The 16,748-nt window shown below is 33.7% G+C and overlaps 1 protein-coding gene across 3 annotated transcripts in view; it reads right to left on the reverse strand.

The window, feature by feature from the left end:
- Nucleotides 1–16,748, reverse strand: part of LOC150104537 (uncharacterized) — a 195,127-nt gene that overhangs the window by 78,716 nt on the left and 99,663 nt on the right. For all 3 annotated transcript variants that reach the window (XM_090395743.1, XM_090395742.1, XM_090395744.1), the window contains exon 4: nucleotides 14,534–14,648. In XM_090395743.1, coding sequence (XP_090251869.1) covers nucleotides 14,534–14,648 — 115 coding nt within the window. The remainder of the gene's footprint in view (nucleotides 1–14,533; nucleotides 14,649–16,748) is intronic.

A 16,748-nucleotide genomic window follows, 5' to 3' on the forward strand; every position in this document is an offset into this window, starting at 1 on the left:
GAGGTTGTCAGGATCAGATATACATCTTTAAGTGAATAGGTAAAAAATCATGGAACTATAACAAGGATCTGTAGTTAAGTTTCTTAGGTTTGAGAAACATATGAAAAGTGCCAAGGAAAAAGCTGTCCAAAACACTTGAGTTATATGGTGTAAATGGGACATTATATCTAGCACTACTTAGTCTATATTCAAATTGTAAATCAGCAGTTAGAACTGAAGGAGGTACAGAAAGATGGTGAGGTAAAATCAGGTGTGAGACAATGTGTACATTATCTGCACTGTTATTCATCATCTATATGGATTACATTATGTAGGAAAGTGGTATTAAAAGGATATAAAAATTGGATATGTTAATCTCAACTCTTTACTTTATACAGATGTTATAAATCTAAATAAATCCAGTACAAGTTTACATGTTTCTCTGACTAAATTGAATAACTGCTGTAATAAATTTGTTCTAAAAAAATCAGCATTAAAAAGATAAATGCATTGAAAACAAGGTTGACTTAAACAGAGAACCTGTATAACAAGTAAAATATTTCAGCTAGTTAGCACAATTTTTAGTGAAGATAGCAAACTAAATTTGGAAATAGACAGCAGAATTAGCAATTCTCTGACTAACTTGAATAACTGTTGTAACAGATATGGTATGAAGGTCAGTAATAACAAGACAAAGACAATGAAAATAGGCAGAAGCATTGAAAATATCAACTGCATTGTGAATGGAGAACCTATAGATTAAGTTAAATATTTCAGCTATTTAGGCACAATTTTTAGTGAAGATAGTAAATTAAATATGGAAATAGACAACAGAATCAACAAAGCTAGTATGGTAGAAAGTCAACAGAATAAATTTATATGGAATAAGAGAGAAATTAGTTGGAACACTAAATTAGCTGTATATAAGACAGTGTTCAAACCAGTTTTAACTTATGGATCTGAGAGCTAGGTCAGAAGTAAAACACTTGACCAAAGACTAGAGACCGCAGATATGAGAGTCCTGAGAAAGATTATAGGCGTGAACAGATGGCATCAATTGCAATATCATATTAAAAATGAGGATATTAGGAAAGAAATTGACATTGTCAGCATCCAGGAATGCGATAGCAGAGCTAATCTCAGGTGGTATGGTCACTTAAACAGAATGGGCAAAGAAAGATTAGCAAAACAAGTGTTCTCTGCCAGGTTGGCAGCAAAATGACCCAGAGGAAGACCAAGATATAGGTGGATTGATACAGTACAAAGTGCCTTAGACGATAGAAATATAAGATCTGATAATTTTGAAGTCTTGACAAGACTGATTTTGAGGAAAATTGTAGATAGGAAGTTAGTAATGATGTAATTTTTTTCATGTAGTACTATCACATCCTGTACACCCTTTGAGGGTAAATGGCAGGAATTTGATGATGGTATGGTAGAAAGTGAACTGAATAAATTTATATGGAATAAGAGAGAAATTTGTCAAAACATTGAAGTATCTGTATACAAGAACAGTTTTCAAAACCAATTTTAACTTACGGATCTCAGAGCTGGGTTAGAAATAAAACTCTTGATCAAAGACTGGAGACCACACATATGAGTCCTGAAAAAGATTAGGAAACTGAATAGATGGCATCAATGGCAGGATCATATTAAAAATGACAATATTAGGAAAGAACTTGACATTGTTAGCAGATCAAATCTCACGTGGTATGACCACTTAAATAAAATGGAAGAGGAAAGATTAGCAAAACAAGTGTTCTTTGCAGGATGGAAAATAACCCAGAGGAAGACCAAAATCTAAATTGACAGATACAATAAAAATTGCCTTAGAAGAGAGAAATATAAGATCTAATAATATTAGCATGTTGACAGATTATAGGTTAATTTGGAGGAAAATTGTCAATAGGAAGTTAGTAATGATGTAACTTTTTCATGTAATACTATTAATATCCTGTACACATCTGAGGGTATATGTCAGGAATTTGATGATGATGAATAAATTACAAAGTATTATTTCCCATTCAGTATCATATTCCTATCCACCAATTTCTGAATTTTGTCTGTGACCAACTTCTCTAATACCTTTACCACCAATCCTGGAATAGTAATTGGTCTACAAATTGTTACATATCTATTGTAAAATGTTGTCTAATGCAATGTCAGTTATTACTTAATGAAGATTATACTTGCATCATGAGCCATCAAATTAATGTTTGGCAGCCAATCTCTGAAATGGGCTGAAGTTTCATTCTCTATTACAAAAGAATAGATGCCTCTACAATGTGGTTAGAAGAATATATGTTCTTTGGGTTTAATTCTTTTTTGAAATAAGAGTTATTTCATCTGAAGGTTAATCATCCAATTTCATAGAGCAAGGCCTTCCTGGATAACTTGGGTTTTTCATCCCCACATAACAGACTTACTGATCTGAAAACACACAGGAAAATTTAGTGAAGAAGATGAAGGATCTGGATCGGAGATTTAGAGAGAAAATATCGAAATCTTAACTCTTGTCAAGTAAACCTAGAACTGGAGACTAAATTGAAGGCTAATGCCTCAGGCACATATACACCCAAACAACAACCAACCACAACCATCAAGAAATGGAAAATTGTTTTTGTAAAAATAATCATAATTTTAGTATAATAATAATATTTGGTTTCCAGATCAAGTGTTGATCAATTTTTATTAAACTGAACCAACTAGTTTCGCCACACTTTAACTGTTGGCATCTTCAGGGCACTTATAAGTTTAAACAATCTCACAATTATGCATAACTGCAAAACTGACAAAATTAACTGTCTCTCTCAGTTAATTTTTGTCAGTTGATCTGGAAACCAAATATTATTATTATACTAATTTATGATCAAGAAAATACCTTCGTGATAAATCATAATTTTAATTATGAATCTTTTTACAATTCTTTCTCTATGTTGGTATATTATTAATTTTGCTTTCGTAACACATATGATCGGAACTTGCCATATGCCCGATATTGATATGTTGAAAGGTGGAGTATTTGACATTTATGTACTTACTAGATTCTGATAGTTGTAATAATTTTAATCTTTTTTTTATTGTAATTCGCAATTGTTAAGTGTTGTAACATCTGTCGTTCTTTGTAAAGACAATCTCTTTTCACTAACGACAACGTGTCAGCCATTACTACCTAACTTCTCAATTGCCATTTACATGAAGTGCATGTGCTTACTGAGGAGAGATTGATGGATGATTGAAAGCTGAAAGAGTGCATTCTACACCTGGGTAACGAGGGAAAACAAGAAGAGAGAGATTGGAAATTTGAGAACAGTAACCAGAGAATTTAATTTTTTAGGAAGTTTTTAAGAAAACATGACAGCTGGGAATATGTTAATAGAAGATTCCAAAAAAGAGAATCACAGCAATGTAAATCCTTTAACTGGAAGTGTTGAGACTGTCAACACTTCCAGTTAAAGTCAACAAATTATTAGTAAATGAAGGAAGATATTGGTGTAGATGCTCTAATTCAATGTGGTTAAAGAAACGCTATATGAAAGTTTCGTCTTCTGTCTAAAGGATGTCGGATCTATTTATTATTCTACTAGAAAAAGCAATGGAATTATTAAAAACTGAAATTGTAAAGTGGCTTAATATGAAGAGCCTCTACCTTGATAATTTTATTTATGAAATAATAAAAGAAACTGTTTCTTACTCTGGTAAAAAAATGTGGTGATTTGTGCACATTATTGAACTACATGAGGTAAGATTAATTATACTGCAGTGAAACAGGAGGATGATTGAAAAAATAATGTATGCCAAATAAAAACTTTTAAAAAAGATTCCATGGAAGTGAAGAGGTAGTTTCAGTATTTTTAGAAAAGGCCTAACAAAGAAACTGACTCTAATGAACATTTGTTATTTGTAGAAATTTGTTTTGAAAATAAAATGTTGGGGTGTTTAAGGGTCAAAGCTGTATAACTGAGAGGAGACCTCCACATAGCCTTTAAAGGAATACAGAGAACCGACCAGGGCTTCTGACCTAATGTCCAATCATCACCTCCTCGTGGTGCACCCTGTTAGGTATCTACTTAGATACTGAACGAACAAGGATGGTCTGGCAATTTGGGATTTAGCCGACCACATTGTATGGTTATTGGTTAAACCAAAATAAAAAATGATGGTACAACATGACAAAATTTCATGCCGGCTGGGGCATCACCCGGTTAAACAAGGCCCAAATTGTTTTCGCCGGGGAACTAGGACAAACAGCGAAAAGTCAGCTACTAGAACAAATCTGAAAACACACCCCAACTCAACATCACCAGAGTTAAAGATCAGTATTATCAACATAAGAAGCCTGAATGGCAAAGAAATGGAGCTAGCTGAGGAATTAGATAAGTACCAGATCGACATAATAGGGGTGACTGAAACAAAAAAGACAAAAACTGGTGAGATCTTTCTGAGCAATAAATACAAAATAAATAAATATTATATTCAGGCAATGATAATCAAGGAAAAGAAGGAGTAGCCATAGTATTCAACACAAAATATGAGGCTAATCTTCTTGAATGGCAGGCAGTCTCAAGTAGAATAATGTGGGCAAATATGAGAATGGAGAACTGGACAATGAGACTTATTTGTGCCTATGGTCCCACAGAAGGTTCTACTAAGGTAGAAGTGGAGAAAGTTTTTGAGGCTTTAGAAAAAGCAACTAACACAATGAAAAAGGAAAAGTTGGTCCTTGTTAGGGATCTAAATAGCAGAGTAGGAAATGACTGTGAGACATACAAAAAATATTTTGGAAAAATTTGGAGAAAAAAGCAAAGCTAACAATAATGGCAAATATTCATTGGATTTCTGCTCAGGACATGGACTGGTTATAACTAACACCATGTTCCAACATAAAAATGTGCACAAATTCACATGGAGAGAAGAGGCAAGGAATAAGAAAAGTCTCATTGAATATGTTATTGTTGAAAGTGATGTTTTCTCCCTGGTGCAGGATACCAGAGTCTACGGAGGATTTGAAATTGGAAGTGATCACTATTTAGTCTTCGGCAGGATAAAATTGAATTTCATATTGAAAAGAATAACATGTAAGAAAGTTTTAAAGCGAATAAAAGTTGAGCAGCTCTCAGATGTGAACTGTAGACTAAAATACACCAAGATTATTGAAGAAAAAAATGAAAGCGTTTGAGAACAGGAACCAAACCTTGGAGATTCAGTGGCATGTGGTGAGGTTGTGTGCAAGGATAGAAAAATCAGAACTCCATGGTGGACACAGGAAGTTAAAGAGGCAGTGAAGGAAAAGAAGAAAGCATATCAAAAGTTCTTGAAAGTTTATTTTTCACTTGGTTAGAGTATAATAAAATTAGTTTAATCCTTTATCCAAGTGTGAGCAAACAAAGTTTGCGCCTGAAAGTATCTTCAGGACTGGGGTAAGGTGGTACAACACCTTAGTACTGGGACACCTTAGTACAGGACTGGGGTAAGGTGGTATAACACCACCTTACCCCAGTCCTGAAGATACTTTCAGGCGCAAACTTTGTTTGCTCACACTTGGATAAAGGATTAAACTAATTTTATTATATCAAAAGTTCCTGGCAAATAAGTCAGATTGTGCTCTTAGAGAATACAGAGACAAATGTAAGAAAGCTAAACAGTGTGTAAAACTAGCTAAACAAAAGTCGTGGCAGGACTTTGGCAAGAACATAGAAAATAAATATCAAGAAGATGGCAAAATATTCCTGAGGTTGTTGAAGAAGCTCAGGAATGGAGGAAAGAGTGCTGTAAAAGGAGTTAGAGATGATAAAGGTGACATGAAAACCAGAGAAAAAGATATCCTTGAAGTATGGAGTAATTACTTTTAAAAACTGCTAAATGAAACAAGCAGTGATGACAGCACAGTGATAAAAAAACACTGACAAGGCACACAGTCAAGAATACATATCCATACTTGAAGTAGAAAAAAGCCATCAGAGAGACTTAAAATGTGGAAAGGCAGCAGAGGTAGATGATATTCGACCAGAAATGCTGAAGTATGGTGGTATAAAAGTCTTACAGTAGCTGCACTGCATAGTGCAGAAAGCCTGGACAGAGGGACGAATTCGCGATGATTGGAGTAGGGCTTTCATAGTACCCATATATAAAAAGGGAAATAAAACTGAATATGAGAATTTCAGAGGTATTTCCCTACTGAGTGTTCCTGGTAAGATCTATGAAAGTATACTTGAGAAACGGTTGAGAAAAATTGTGGAAGAAAAGCTGAGTGAAGAACAAGCTGAATTTAGGCCAAATAGAGGCTGTCAGGATCAGATCTTTACTTTACGACAAATAGTGGAGAAATCATTGGAATATAACAAAGATCTGTATTTAAGTTTTGTCAATTTGGAAAAGGCATATGAAAAGGTGCCAAGAGAGAAGCTATTCAATATGCTACAGTTATATGGTGTCAATGGGGCATTATATCATGCAGTATTTAGTCTTTATTTGAGTTGTAAGTCAGCAGTTAAAATTGAAGTAAGTACAGGAAGATAGTTTAATGTTAAATCTGGTGTGAGACAAGGATGTACATTATCCCCTCTGTTATTCATTATCTATATGGATCACATTATGAAGGAAAGTGGTATTAAACATGATATCAAAATTGGAGATGTTAATGTCAGCTCTTTGCTTTATGCGAATGATGTTATACTTCTAAATAAATCCACTACAAGTCTGCAAGATTCTCTGACTAAATTGAATAACTGTTGTAATAGATATGGTATGAAGGTCAGCAATAAAAAGACAAAGACAATGAAAATAGGCAGAATCATTGAAAATGTCAACTGTGTTGTGAATGGAGAATCTGTGGAACAAGTAAAACATTTTAGCTACTTAGGCATGATTTTTAGTGAAGATGGCAAATTAAATATAGAAATAGACAACAGAATCAGCAAAGCTGGTATAGTGGGAAGTCAATTGAATAAATTCATATGGAATAAGAGAGAAATTAGTCGGAACATTAAATTAGCTGTATACAAGACAAAGACAGTGTTCAAACCAGTTTTAACTTATGGATCTGAGAGCTGGGTCAGAAGTAAAACACTTGACCAAATACTAGAGACTGCAGATATGAGAGTTGTGAGAAAGATTATAGGTGTGAACAGATGGCATCAATGATAATATCATATTAAAAATGAGGATATTAGGAAAGAAATTGACATTGTCAGCATCCAGGAATGCATTAGCAAAGCTAATCTCAGGTGATATGGTCACTTAAACAGAATGGGCAAAGAAAGATTAGCAAAACAAGTGTTCTCTGCCAGGTTGGCAGCAAAACGACCCAGAGGAAGACCAAGACATAGGTGGATTGATATAGTACAAAGTGCCTTAGACGATAGAAATATAAGATCTGATAATTTTGAAATCTTGACAAATAACAGACTGATTTGGAGGAAAATTGTAGATAGGATGTTAGTAATGATGTAATTTTTTTCATGTAGTACTATCATATCCTGTACACCCCTTGAGGGTACATGGCAGGAATTTGATGATGATGATGAAATAAAATGTTCAGTCTGACAGACATGCTTATGTATATGTTAAACAACGAGTCAGAGTTAATGATTTTATTCTTTCAAGATAAGGAAATCTCTAAAGTGTAGATTTATTTTAGAAGGCCTTGGATCCAATTAATTTTGTAGTTATTTATTTAATTTAATTTTTATTTGGTCTTGAGTTAATCATTCATTATATTCTAAATAACAGAGTTAAGTCATTGCACCAATCAGAACTATTGGGTAATTAATTAACACTCAATGTAAAAACACTCTCTTTACAGAGATATAACAAATGGCATAGATGACAGATTTTTTTAAAATAACTGGAACAGCTAATGTGATAAAAAATAAATTTAACGAGTATTAATTATGACGTCTTCATAGCTATTGTAAATTTTTACCATAACTAACAAACTTTTTTTTTATCAATGAAAAATTGAGAAAAAGTGATTTATAGTTGACATATTCTACTGCATTATTTGAAAAAGGAATTGTTAAATGAAAGTTTTACAAGATTTATCTAGTGCTTTTTTTTTTTTTTTTTTTTTTTTTTGTAAAACAAAAGGTGCTGACACTCATTCATTTGATAGTAAGAAAAACTTAAAATGAAATAATATAAAAAGAAAACGAAATAAAATTTTACTGATATTTTTTACTTCATAGTGTGATAATGTTTTTCGGAATAAAAACAGAAAATTAAGTATATAAAAATAATTAAAATGTTTATGATAATTTGTAATCAAAATTTTATTATATACTTAAACATAAAGAACCATTAGGCTACATTTCAGCGATATAAGCATTATTTAAATTAAGGGGATATTAAATTCCACATCGTTTTAAAACCGAATAAGAAACTCAAAGATTGGAATCAGAGAGTTTCATGCCGAATATAGTATAGTAAACTATAAAAGTATCGGCGACTACAAGCGTGAACTAATCCACATAGTTCAAGTAAATAGTACAAACTCGGGTAACTTGTAGCAAAGGTGGTAAAGTTCTGATTGCTAGTCTTGGTATTTTCCATAATGTAAAACACATTTCCTAGGAAATGTATGCTGTTATTACATTATGGTGGGAGGTCACTACCCAGACCGTTTTCAGCCTTTTTTTGAGGCTTCATCAGTGAGTAGCTAGACCAAATTAATACCAAAGGGTATAGCGAAAAGAACTTATATACTCTGCTATATGAGTTGTCAAAAAGGTGCACTCATTATAAGGTGCACAGATATAAATAATGTTTATATCACCGAAATGAAGCCTATTGGCTCTTTATATTTAAGTAACTTAATGGGTGCACTTTTGATAGTACTTCTTGATTGGAAGTTTTCGCTGTTCGTGGGATTTTTAACATTTGTTTATATAGCCTCATCTCAGAGGCTTCATGTTTTTTTTTTTTATTTTAAAATCAATGTTGTCTTCAAGGTCCATTTCTACACAATATGCATGGTTAAATGCTGTGTATAATTTGTACAGCAGTACAGATTATACATAGCATTCAACTATGAGTACTGTATGTAAGCTCTAAATTTAAATTGCTGTTGCACACTGTTGATTTAATCAGGAGAAAATTTGTTCTTGCCATTTCAATTCTAACTTTTATTTCCATTTCTGGATTGCATTCTTCATCCGATATATTTAAATTTTGTCACTCTTTCTATTTGTTTCCCGTTTAAAGAATGTGTTGAATTAAGAGTTGGTTTCTTGCTTATGACCATGAATTTAGTTTTGGTGTTTGGTGATATTTATTCTTAATCTCATTTTTTCACTCTCTTCATCACTAGTTCAAGAAGATTCTGAAGATCCTGAATATTGTCAGCAAGAAGAGCTATGTCATCAGCATATCAGATGTTCTTGATGATTTCCCATTTACATTAATCTCTTCCTTTAAAGATTTTTTGAAATATGGCTTCTGAGTATATGTTAAAAAAAAAAAGAGGTGGCAGCACACATCCTTGCCTTACTCCTCATTTGATGTTAATGGAGTCTGTATTAATGTCATCAACTTGAACAGATGCCTTTTGGTTTCAATATAAGATGATCCTGATGTCTCTACCATCTAATCCAATTCTTTTTAATAAATCAATCATTTTAGTATGATGGACTTTGTCAAATGCTTTCTCAAAGTTTGATGAAGCAAATGAATACTTCCTTGTTTTGGTCACTGCATTTTTGGAATAAAATTTGAGAACAGAAAAGGGCTTCTCTCATTCCCAAATTGCTTCTAAAGCAGAACTGGGTACCACTGATGGTGTCTTCACATTTACTATATATTCTTTTTTTTGAGTTATTTTCAGAAGCATTTTGCAAACATGACTAATTACTCTGACCATTCTATAGTCATTAAAAGTTTTCACATTTGCTTTTTTAGGTAGCATGGTGAAAGTTGACTAACTAGTCTTGAGAGATTATGCCTGTATTGTAGAACTTATTAAATAGCTTTACTAATATAGTAATGTTGTTGCCTTCTAATAACTTTACTATGGCTGGATTACCATTTTTAGCTGAGTTCAGTACATATTGTACTTCTGTTCTTTGAATGTATGGACTGTTCATAAATATTTTCTGGGTTTTGTCTGTCATCAGTAGAGTTCTTCTACATATTTCATCCATTCTTGTATTTTATAATCCTTATTGGATATTATTTCTCCTTTTTTGTTTCAAAGGATACATAATTGTTTTTTTCTTAAATATTGCCAGCCTGGTTGGCCGAGGGGTTAGCGTATCCGCTCTCCAGCCAAAATCCTGAGGTTCAAATCGCGCCAAGCGATGGAAGTTTGTGGTAGATGGCGTTGGTGTAGATGATGATGGCAGTTGCAGTTTGAGGTGGAGAAAAAGAGTTGTAGAGTAGGTGCCCTCCCTCGATGAGTCTTTGGACTCCCTGGAGGTGTCATGTAATAATAATAATACCTGAAGTCTCTTTTAGCATTTTGTGCAGATATTCTATTTCTTTTTTTATTTATCATACATCTAGATTTCTTTTGGTTCTTTGATCTTAACGTTAATAATTTTCTGAACCTATTTATATTTTGTTAGCCTATGATTTTTATATGATCAGCACTGATCCATGAGAGAAAGAATTTCATCAGTTATCCAATCTTTCTTTTTTTTGCTCTATAAGACACAAAGTATTGGCACATTTCTCTATGAAGACATTTTAATTTGTCCCATGATTCATCAACCATCATGATGTTATCATTCTTAATGTGTTATCTCTTGATTCAGTTCTTGACTCAATTTTTTTTCTTATCTCTGGTTTTTTTTAACTTTCCTAGATCAAACCTTTTTTATTGATGCTTTTTAAGTATAGCTTTCAGTTTAAGTTTTAACTCTGTCACCAGCAGATTATGATCAGAAGCAATATCCGCACTAGAACAGCGTTTTATACTCTTTATGGAAGTTCAAAATCGTTGACTAATTAGCAAATAATCAATCTGGTTTCTGACAAATTTGTATTATTATCCTGTGGTGATCGCCAAGTATGTACCCTTTGGGGTGGTAGCTTAAATCATGGGTTTGTGGTTATTAGTTCCTCTGGCAGAATTGAATTACGGTGTCGTCTCTCATTTCTTTCAAATCTTTTGAAAGAAATGAGGTTTTTTAGTACAGCTTTCAGTTTAAGTTTTAACGTTGTCACCAGTGGATTATGATCAGTAGCAATATCTGCACAAGGATAAGTTTTTATACTCTTTATGAAACTTCTGAAAAAAAATCCAACTCAACATCACCAGAGTTAAAGATCGGTACTATCAACATAAGAAGCCTGAACGGTAAAGAAATGGAGCTAGCTGAGGAATTAGATAAGTACCAGATCGACATAATAGGGGTGACTCAAACAAAAAAGACAAAAACTGGTGAGATCTTTCTGAGCAATAAATACAAAATGTTTCATTCAAGCAATGATAATCAAGGAAAAGAAGGCATAGCCATTGTATTCAATACTAAATACGAGGCTAATTTTCTTGAATGGCAGGCAGTCTCAAGTAGAGTGATGTGGGCAAATATCAGAATGGGGAACAGGACAATGAGACTTATTTGTGCCTATGGTCCCACAGAGGGTTCTACTAAGGTAGAAGTGGAGGAATTTTTTCAGGATTTAGAGAAAGCAGATGACACAATGAAAAAGGAAAAGCTGGTCTTTGTTGGGGATCTAAATAGCAGAATAGGAAATGATTGTCAGACATACAAAAATATACTGGGAAAATTTGGAGAAAAGAACAAAGCTAATAATAATGGCAAATACCTGTTGGATTTCTGCTCAGGACATATAATGGTCATTACTAACACAATACTCCAACATAAAAATGTGCACAAATTCACATGGAGAGAAGAGGTATGGAATAAGAAAAGTGTCATTGAATATGTTATTGTTGATAGTGATGTTTTCCCACTGGTGCAGGACACCAGAGTGTACAGAGGATTTGAAATTGGAAGTGATCACCATTTAGTCTTGAGCAGGATGAAATTGAATTTCATATTGAAAAGAATAACATGTTAGAAATTTTTAAAGTGAATAAAAGTTGAGCAGCTCTCAGATGTAAACTGTAGATTAAAATACACAAAGATTATTGAAAAAAAGATGAAAGAGTTTGAGAACAGGAACCAAACGTTGGAGATTCAGTGGCAAGCCTTGAAGAAAACCCTGATTGATTCAGCCAGAGAGGCATGTGGTGAGGTTGTCTGCAAGGATAGAAAAATCAGAACTCCATGGTGGACACAGAGAGTTAAAGAGGCAGTGAAGGAAAAGAAGAAAGCATATCAAAAGTTACTGATAAATAAGTCAGCTTGTACTCTTAGAGAATACAGATACAAATGTAAGAAATCTAAACACGGTGCAAAACTAGCTAACCAAAATTCATGGGAGGACTTTGGCAAGAACATAGCAAATAAATATCAAGAAGGTGGCAAAATATTCTGGAGGTTGTCGGAGGAAAGAGTGCTGTAAAAGGAGTTAGAGATGATAAAGGTGACACGAAAACTGGAGAAAAAGATATCTTTGAAGTATGGAGTAATTACTTCGAGAACTTGCTAAATTAAACAAGCAGTAATAGCACAGTGATAAAAAACTCAACAGACATACAGTCAGGAATACATATCCATACTTGAAGTAGAAAAAGCCATCAAAGGCTTGAAATGTGAAAAGGCAGCAGGAGTAGATGATATTTGACTAGTAATGCCGAAGTATGGTGATATAAAAGTCTTGCAGTCGCTGCACTGCATAGTTCAGAATGCCTGGACAGAGGGACGAATTCCCGATGATTGGAGTAGAGCTCTCATAGTACCCATATATAAAAAGGGAATTAAAACTGATGTGAGAATTACAGTGGTATATCCCTACTGAGTGTCCTGGTAAGATAGATGCAAGTATACTTGAGAAACGGTTGAGAAGGATTGTGAAAGAGAAGCATGGTGAAGAACAAGCTAGATTCAGGCCATATAGAGGCTGTCAGGATCAGATTTTCACTTTACGACAGACAGTTGAGAAATCATGGGAATATAACAAAGATCTCTATTGAAGTTTTGTAGATCTGGAAAAGGCATATGACAAGGTGCTAAAAGAGAAGCTATTCCAAACACTACAGTTATATGGTGTCAATGGGGCATTATATCAAGCAATACTTAGTCTTTATTTTAGTTGTAAGTCAGCAGTTAGAATTGAATGAAGTAGAGGAAGATGTTTGAGGGTACATGGCAGGAATTTGATGATGATCACGATTATGAAACATCGAAATTGTTGTTTATTTAGTAAGTAATGAATCTGATTTCTGACAATATTTGTATTATTATCTTGGTGATCACGTACTTCACGATCACCACGTGATCGTGAAGTATGTAGCCTTTGGGGTGGTTGCTTAAATCATGTGTTTGTGATTATTAGTTCCTCTTCTTGGCAGAATTGAATAAGACAGTCTCCTCTCTCATATCTCCACTTTTACCTTTCTCAATACAGTGAAACATGATTGGATATCATGTTTCACTGTATTGAGAAAGGTATAATATCATGTTTCATTCAATTTTTCATTGGTTCTTTTAATTGATTGTAAAATTCCTTGATCTCAGCTTCATTCTTGTCAGCAGTAGCGGCATAGATATGTATAAGATTGATATCTAGCAGGTGACATTTCAGTTTTAATAGCATCATCTTATCTAAGTAGAAGATGAAGGTCAACAGTGACTTATTGGAATCTTCATTTAATATTATTCCAACTCCATTTTGTTGATTGTTTTCACTACTTCTAGAGTGATACATTGTCATTTCATCAACTGATCCTAGCCACCTAACTTCACTCATTCCTAAAATGCCAATTCAAAGTCTTTTCATTTCCTGGATAGCACTTCTCAGCTTACCTACTTCATACAGAGTTCTGACATTCAATTTTCTAGTTTTCGTGGACACACATCATTTTCAGCCCAGAGATTTTCTCATCCCTGTCCCATTTAAGGGGCAGTGGGAACTTGGGGCCAATTGTTGCAATCTTATTGCAGATATTAAAAAAAATTATATAGCAAATATCTTAACAATAGATTTAGTGAAAAATGTAAATTGCATTAAATATCTAACTTTATTTGCATATAAATAAAAGTCTAAAAAAGTTACTGACTATTGGACATTTCTAAATGTACTGGTACATTGTACCATTGCAACATACTGCTACAAAAAAAGCAATAGATTTATCATATACACCTTATGTAAAATTATTCAATACAACTTGAATAAAGAATGTTCTTAAAAAATTTGAGAAAAATATTAAAGAAAGATCAAACTGAGTAAAAAAAAAAAAAAAAAGATGAATAATCAATTTAATTGAAACTCATGATAGCTGAATATCAGCTTTTTAAATGACGCCTGAATGATGTTTTAGAGGATGCAAATGGCTTGAATAAGGGTAGAATTCAATGATGCAGCTTGAGTAATTTTGAGCTTCTAAACATACAAATGTTTGAGTGAAAACATTTGCACAATCATAATGAACACTGGTTTTATAATGCAATGGATACAAAAGATGCTTTCTTTAAAAAAAATTATTTACCTTGTTGGCTTCTTCTTTGAGCTTTTTGCCTTGCTTACTTCTTGCAAAATCATCTGCTAGATCTCTTATTTTACTTCCATACTTGGCATATATAGGATATTTGGCACGCTGGAGTCTAGAGTTAAAGAGTATTAATGAGGGAAAAAAATTAGAGAAAATGAAAGTTATAACTGAAATAAATTGCAACAACAGTAATAACAACAAATAATATACTAGTTAACACTCGCTATGACAAACACCATCATAACATACTTGCTCATTAAAAATAAACTAACAAAGCGTACTTACCAAAGTCCCATAATTACAATGCTGTTCTAAAGGAAATTAACCACAATAAAAAAAACTATTCATGTGGTCACTACATACGCACTATAGCAAAAATTGACAACAGCTCAAGTTGAGAGCAGTCAATTCTTAAACTAGTGTTTGTAAACTATGTTTTGTGGAACTGCAGGGTTCTGTGAAAGAATATATAGCTTCTCACAGATATTTATTACTTGCAGTATATGCAGTTTTTTAAAAAACCTTACAGGAATTGAGAGCATACAATATAGCAAACCAAAGTGCATGGGTACGGCCTCTGTCATTGCAGGGGTCTTGATTCCCCAGTTATTATGGTGCAGTGAAGGCCATTAATATTACTGTAATTGTTGTATATGCCAGTGTAAAAGAAGATGGGACATATAATATGACCCTCAAAATCTCTTTTCAAAATCTCCATTTTGTGCTATATTTAAGATGACTATAAATTTTACATGTACTGCTGACAGCTTCTTACACATTATTTTAGCATAATGCAATATTATGCTAAAATAATGTGTAAGGGGAGAATAGTGAGGGAGCTTGTTCCACCTTTGCTTCGAATTGCCTTCGCCAATAGTTTTTCGGCATTGAAACTCATAGATCGTAGTTATCGATCTTGAGTTTCACTTACTGGCTATATAACAATATAGGATTCTTATCCATTTAATATCTATTCAATTGCCAGAAAACTAGCCTTTTGGCTTTTTATTTTAATTACAACATGCAATCAACTCTGGTATTTTCTTTACTGCAATTTAAGAATGATGTCTTCCAGTACAAGATAATCAGTAAAATTATGTTTATACATCTTTCACACACATATATTGTAATTCACGAGATCACCAGTAAAATTTCATTAGAATTAAATGAAAAAAGTTGGAAGTTTATTTTGCACTTGGTTAGACTATAATAAATTTAGTTTAATCCTTTATCCATGTGTAAGCAAACGAAGTTGGGGCCTGAAAATATCTTCAGGACTGAGGTAAGGTAGTGCAACACCAGGCAACTCCGAGAAAAGGTGGACCAAGCTGTCATCATTCCTTGTCTCAGTAACCTCCCATAATGTAAAGCACATCTCCTTGCAGACATGTATACTGCTATGCATTAAGGGAAGGGCCACTACCCAGACTGGTTTCGACCTTTATTGTGGTCTTGTCAGTGGGAGGCAGACCCAAACATGGAGATACTAAGACAGAAGTAATAGGAGAGGTCATATTTATCTATAGGAGTTGCTAACAGGCATACCACCTTATTATTGAATTACTCTGGATTTAGAGAAAGATGTTGGAAGTTTATTTTGCACTTGGTTAGACTATAATAAATTTAGTTTAATCCTTTATCCAGGTGTAAGCAAACAAAGTTTGTGCCTGAAAATATCTTCAGGACTGAGGTAAGGTAGCACAACACCACTGGGTAGTGGTCCTTCCCTTAATGCATAACAGTATACATGTCCACAAGGAGATGTGCTTTACATTATGGGAGGTTACTGAGACAAAGAATAATGAGAGCTTGGTCCACCTTTGTTCAGAGTTGCCTGGTGTTGCGCTACCTTACCTCAGTCCTGAAGATATTTTCAGGCGCAAACTTTGTTTGCTTACACTTGGATAAAGGATTAAACTAAATTTATTACAGTCTAACCAAGTGCAAAATAAACTTCCAACATCTTTCTCTAAATCCAGAGTAATTCAATAATAAGGTGGTACACCTGTTGGCAACTCCTATAGATAAATATGACCTCTCCTATTACTTCTGTCTTAGTATCTCCATGTTTGGGTCTGCCTCCCACTGACAAGACCACAATAAAGGTCGAAACCAGTCTGGGTAGTGGCCCTTCCCTTAATGCATAGCAGTATACATGTCCGCAAGGAGATGTGCTTTGCATTATGGGAGATATCGAGACAAGGAATGATGA

Source organism: Typopeltis vanoorti, chromosome 7 (assembly GCF_054136105.1).
Source record: "Typopeltis vanoorti isolate ZY-2024b chromosome 7, IOZ_Tvanoo_1.0, whole genome shotgun sequence".
Lineage (NCBI taxonomy): Eukaryota > Metazoa > Arthropoda > Arachnida > Uropygi > Thelyphonidae > Typopeltis > Typopeltis vanoorti.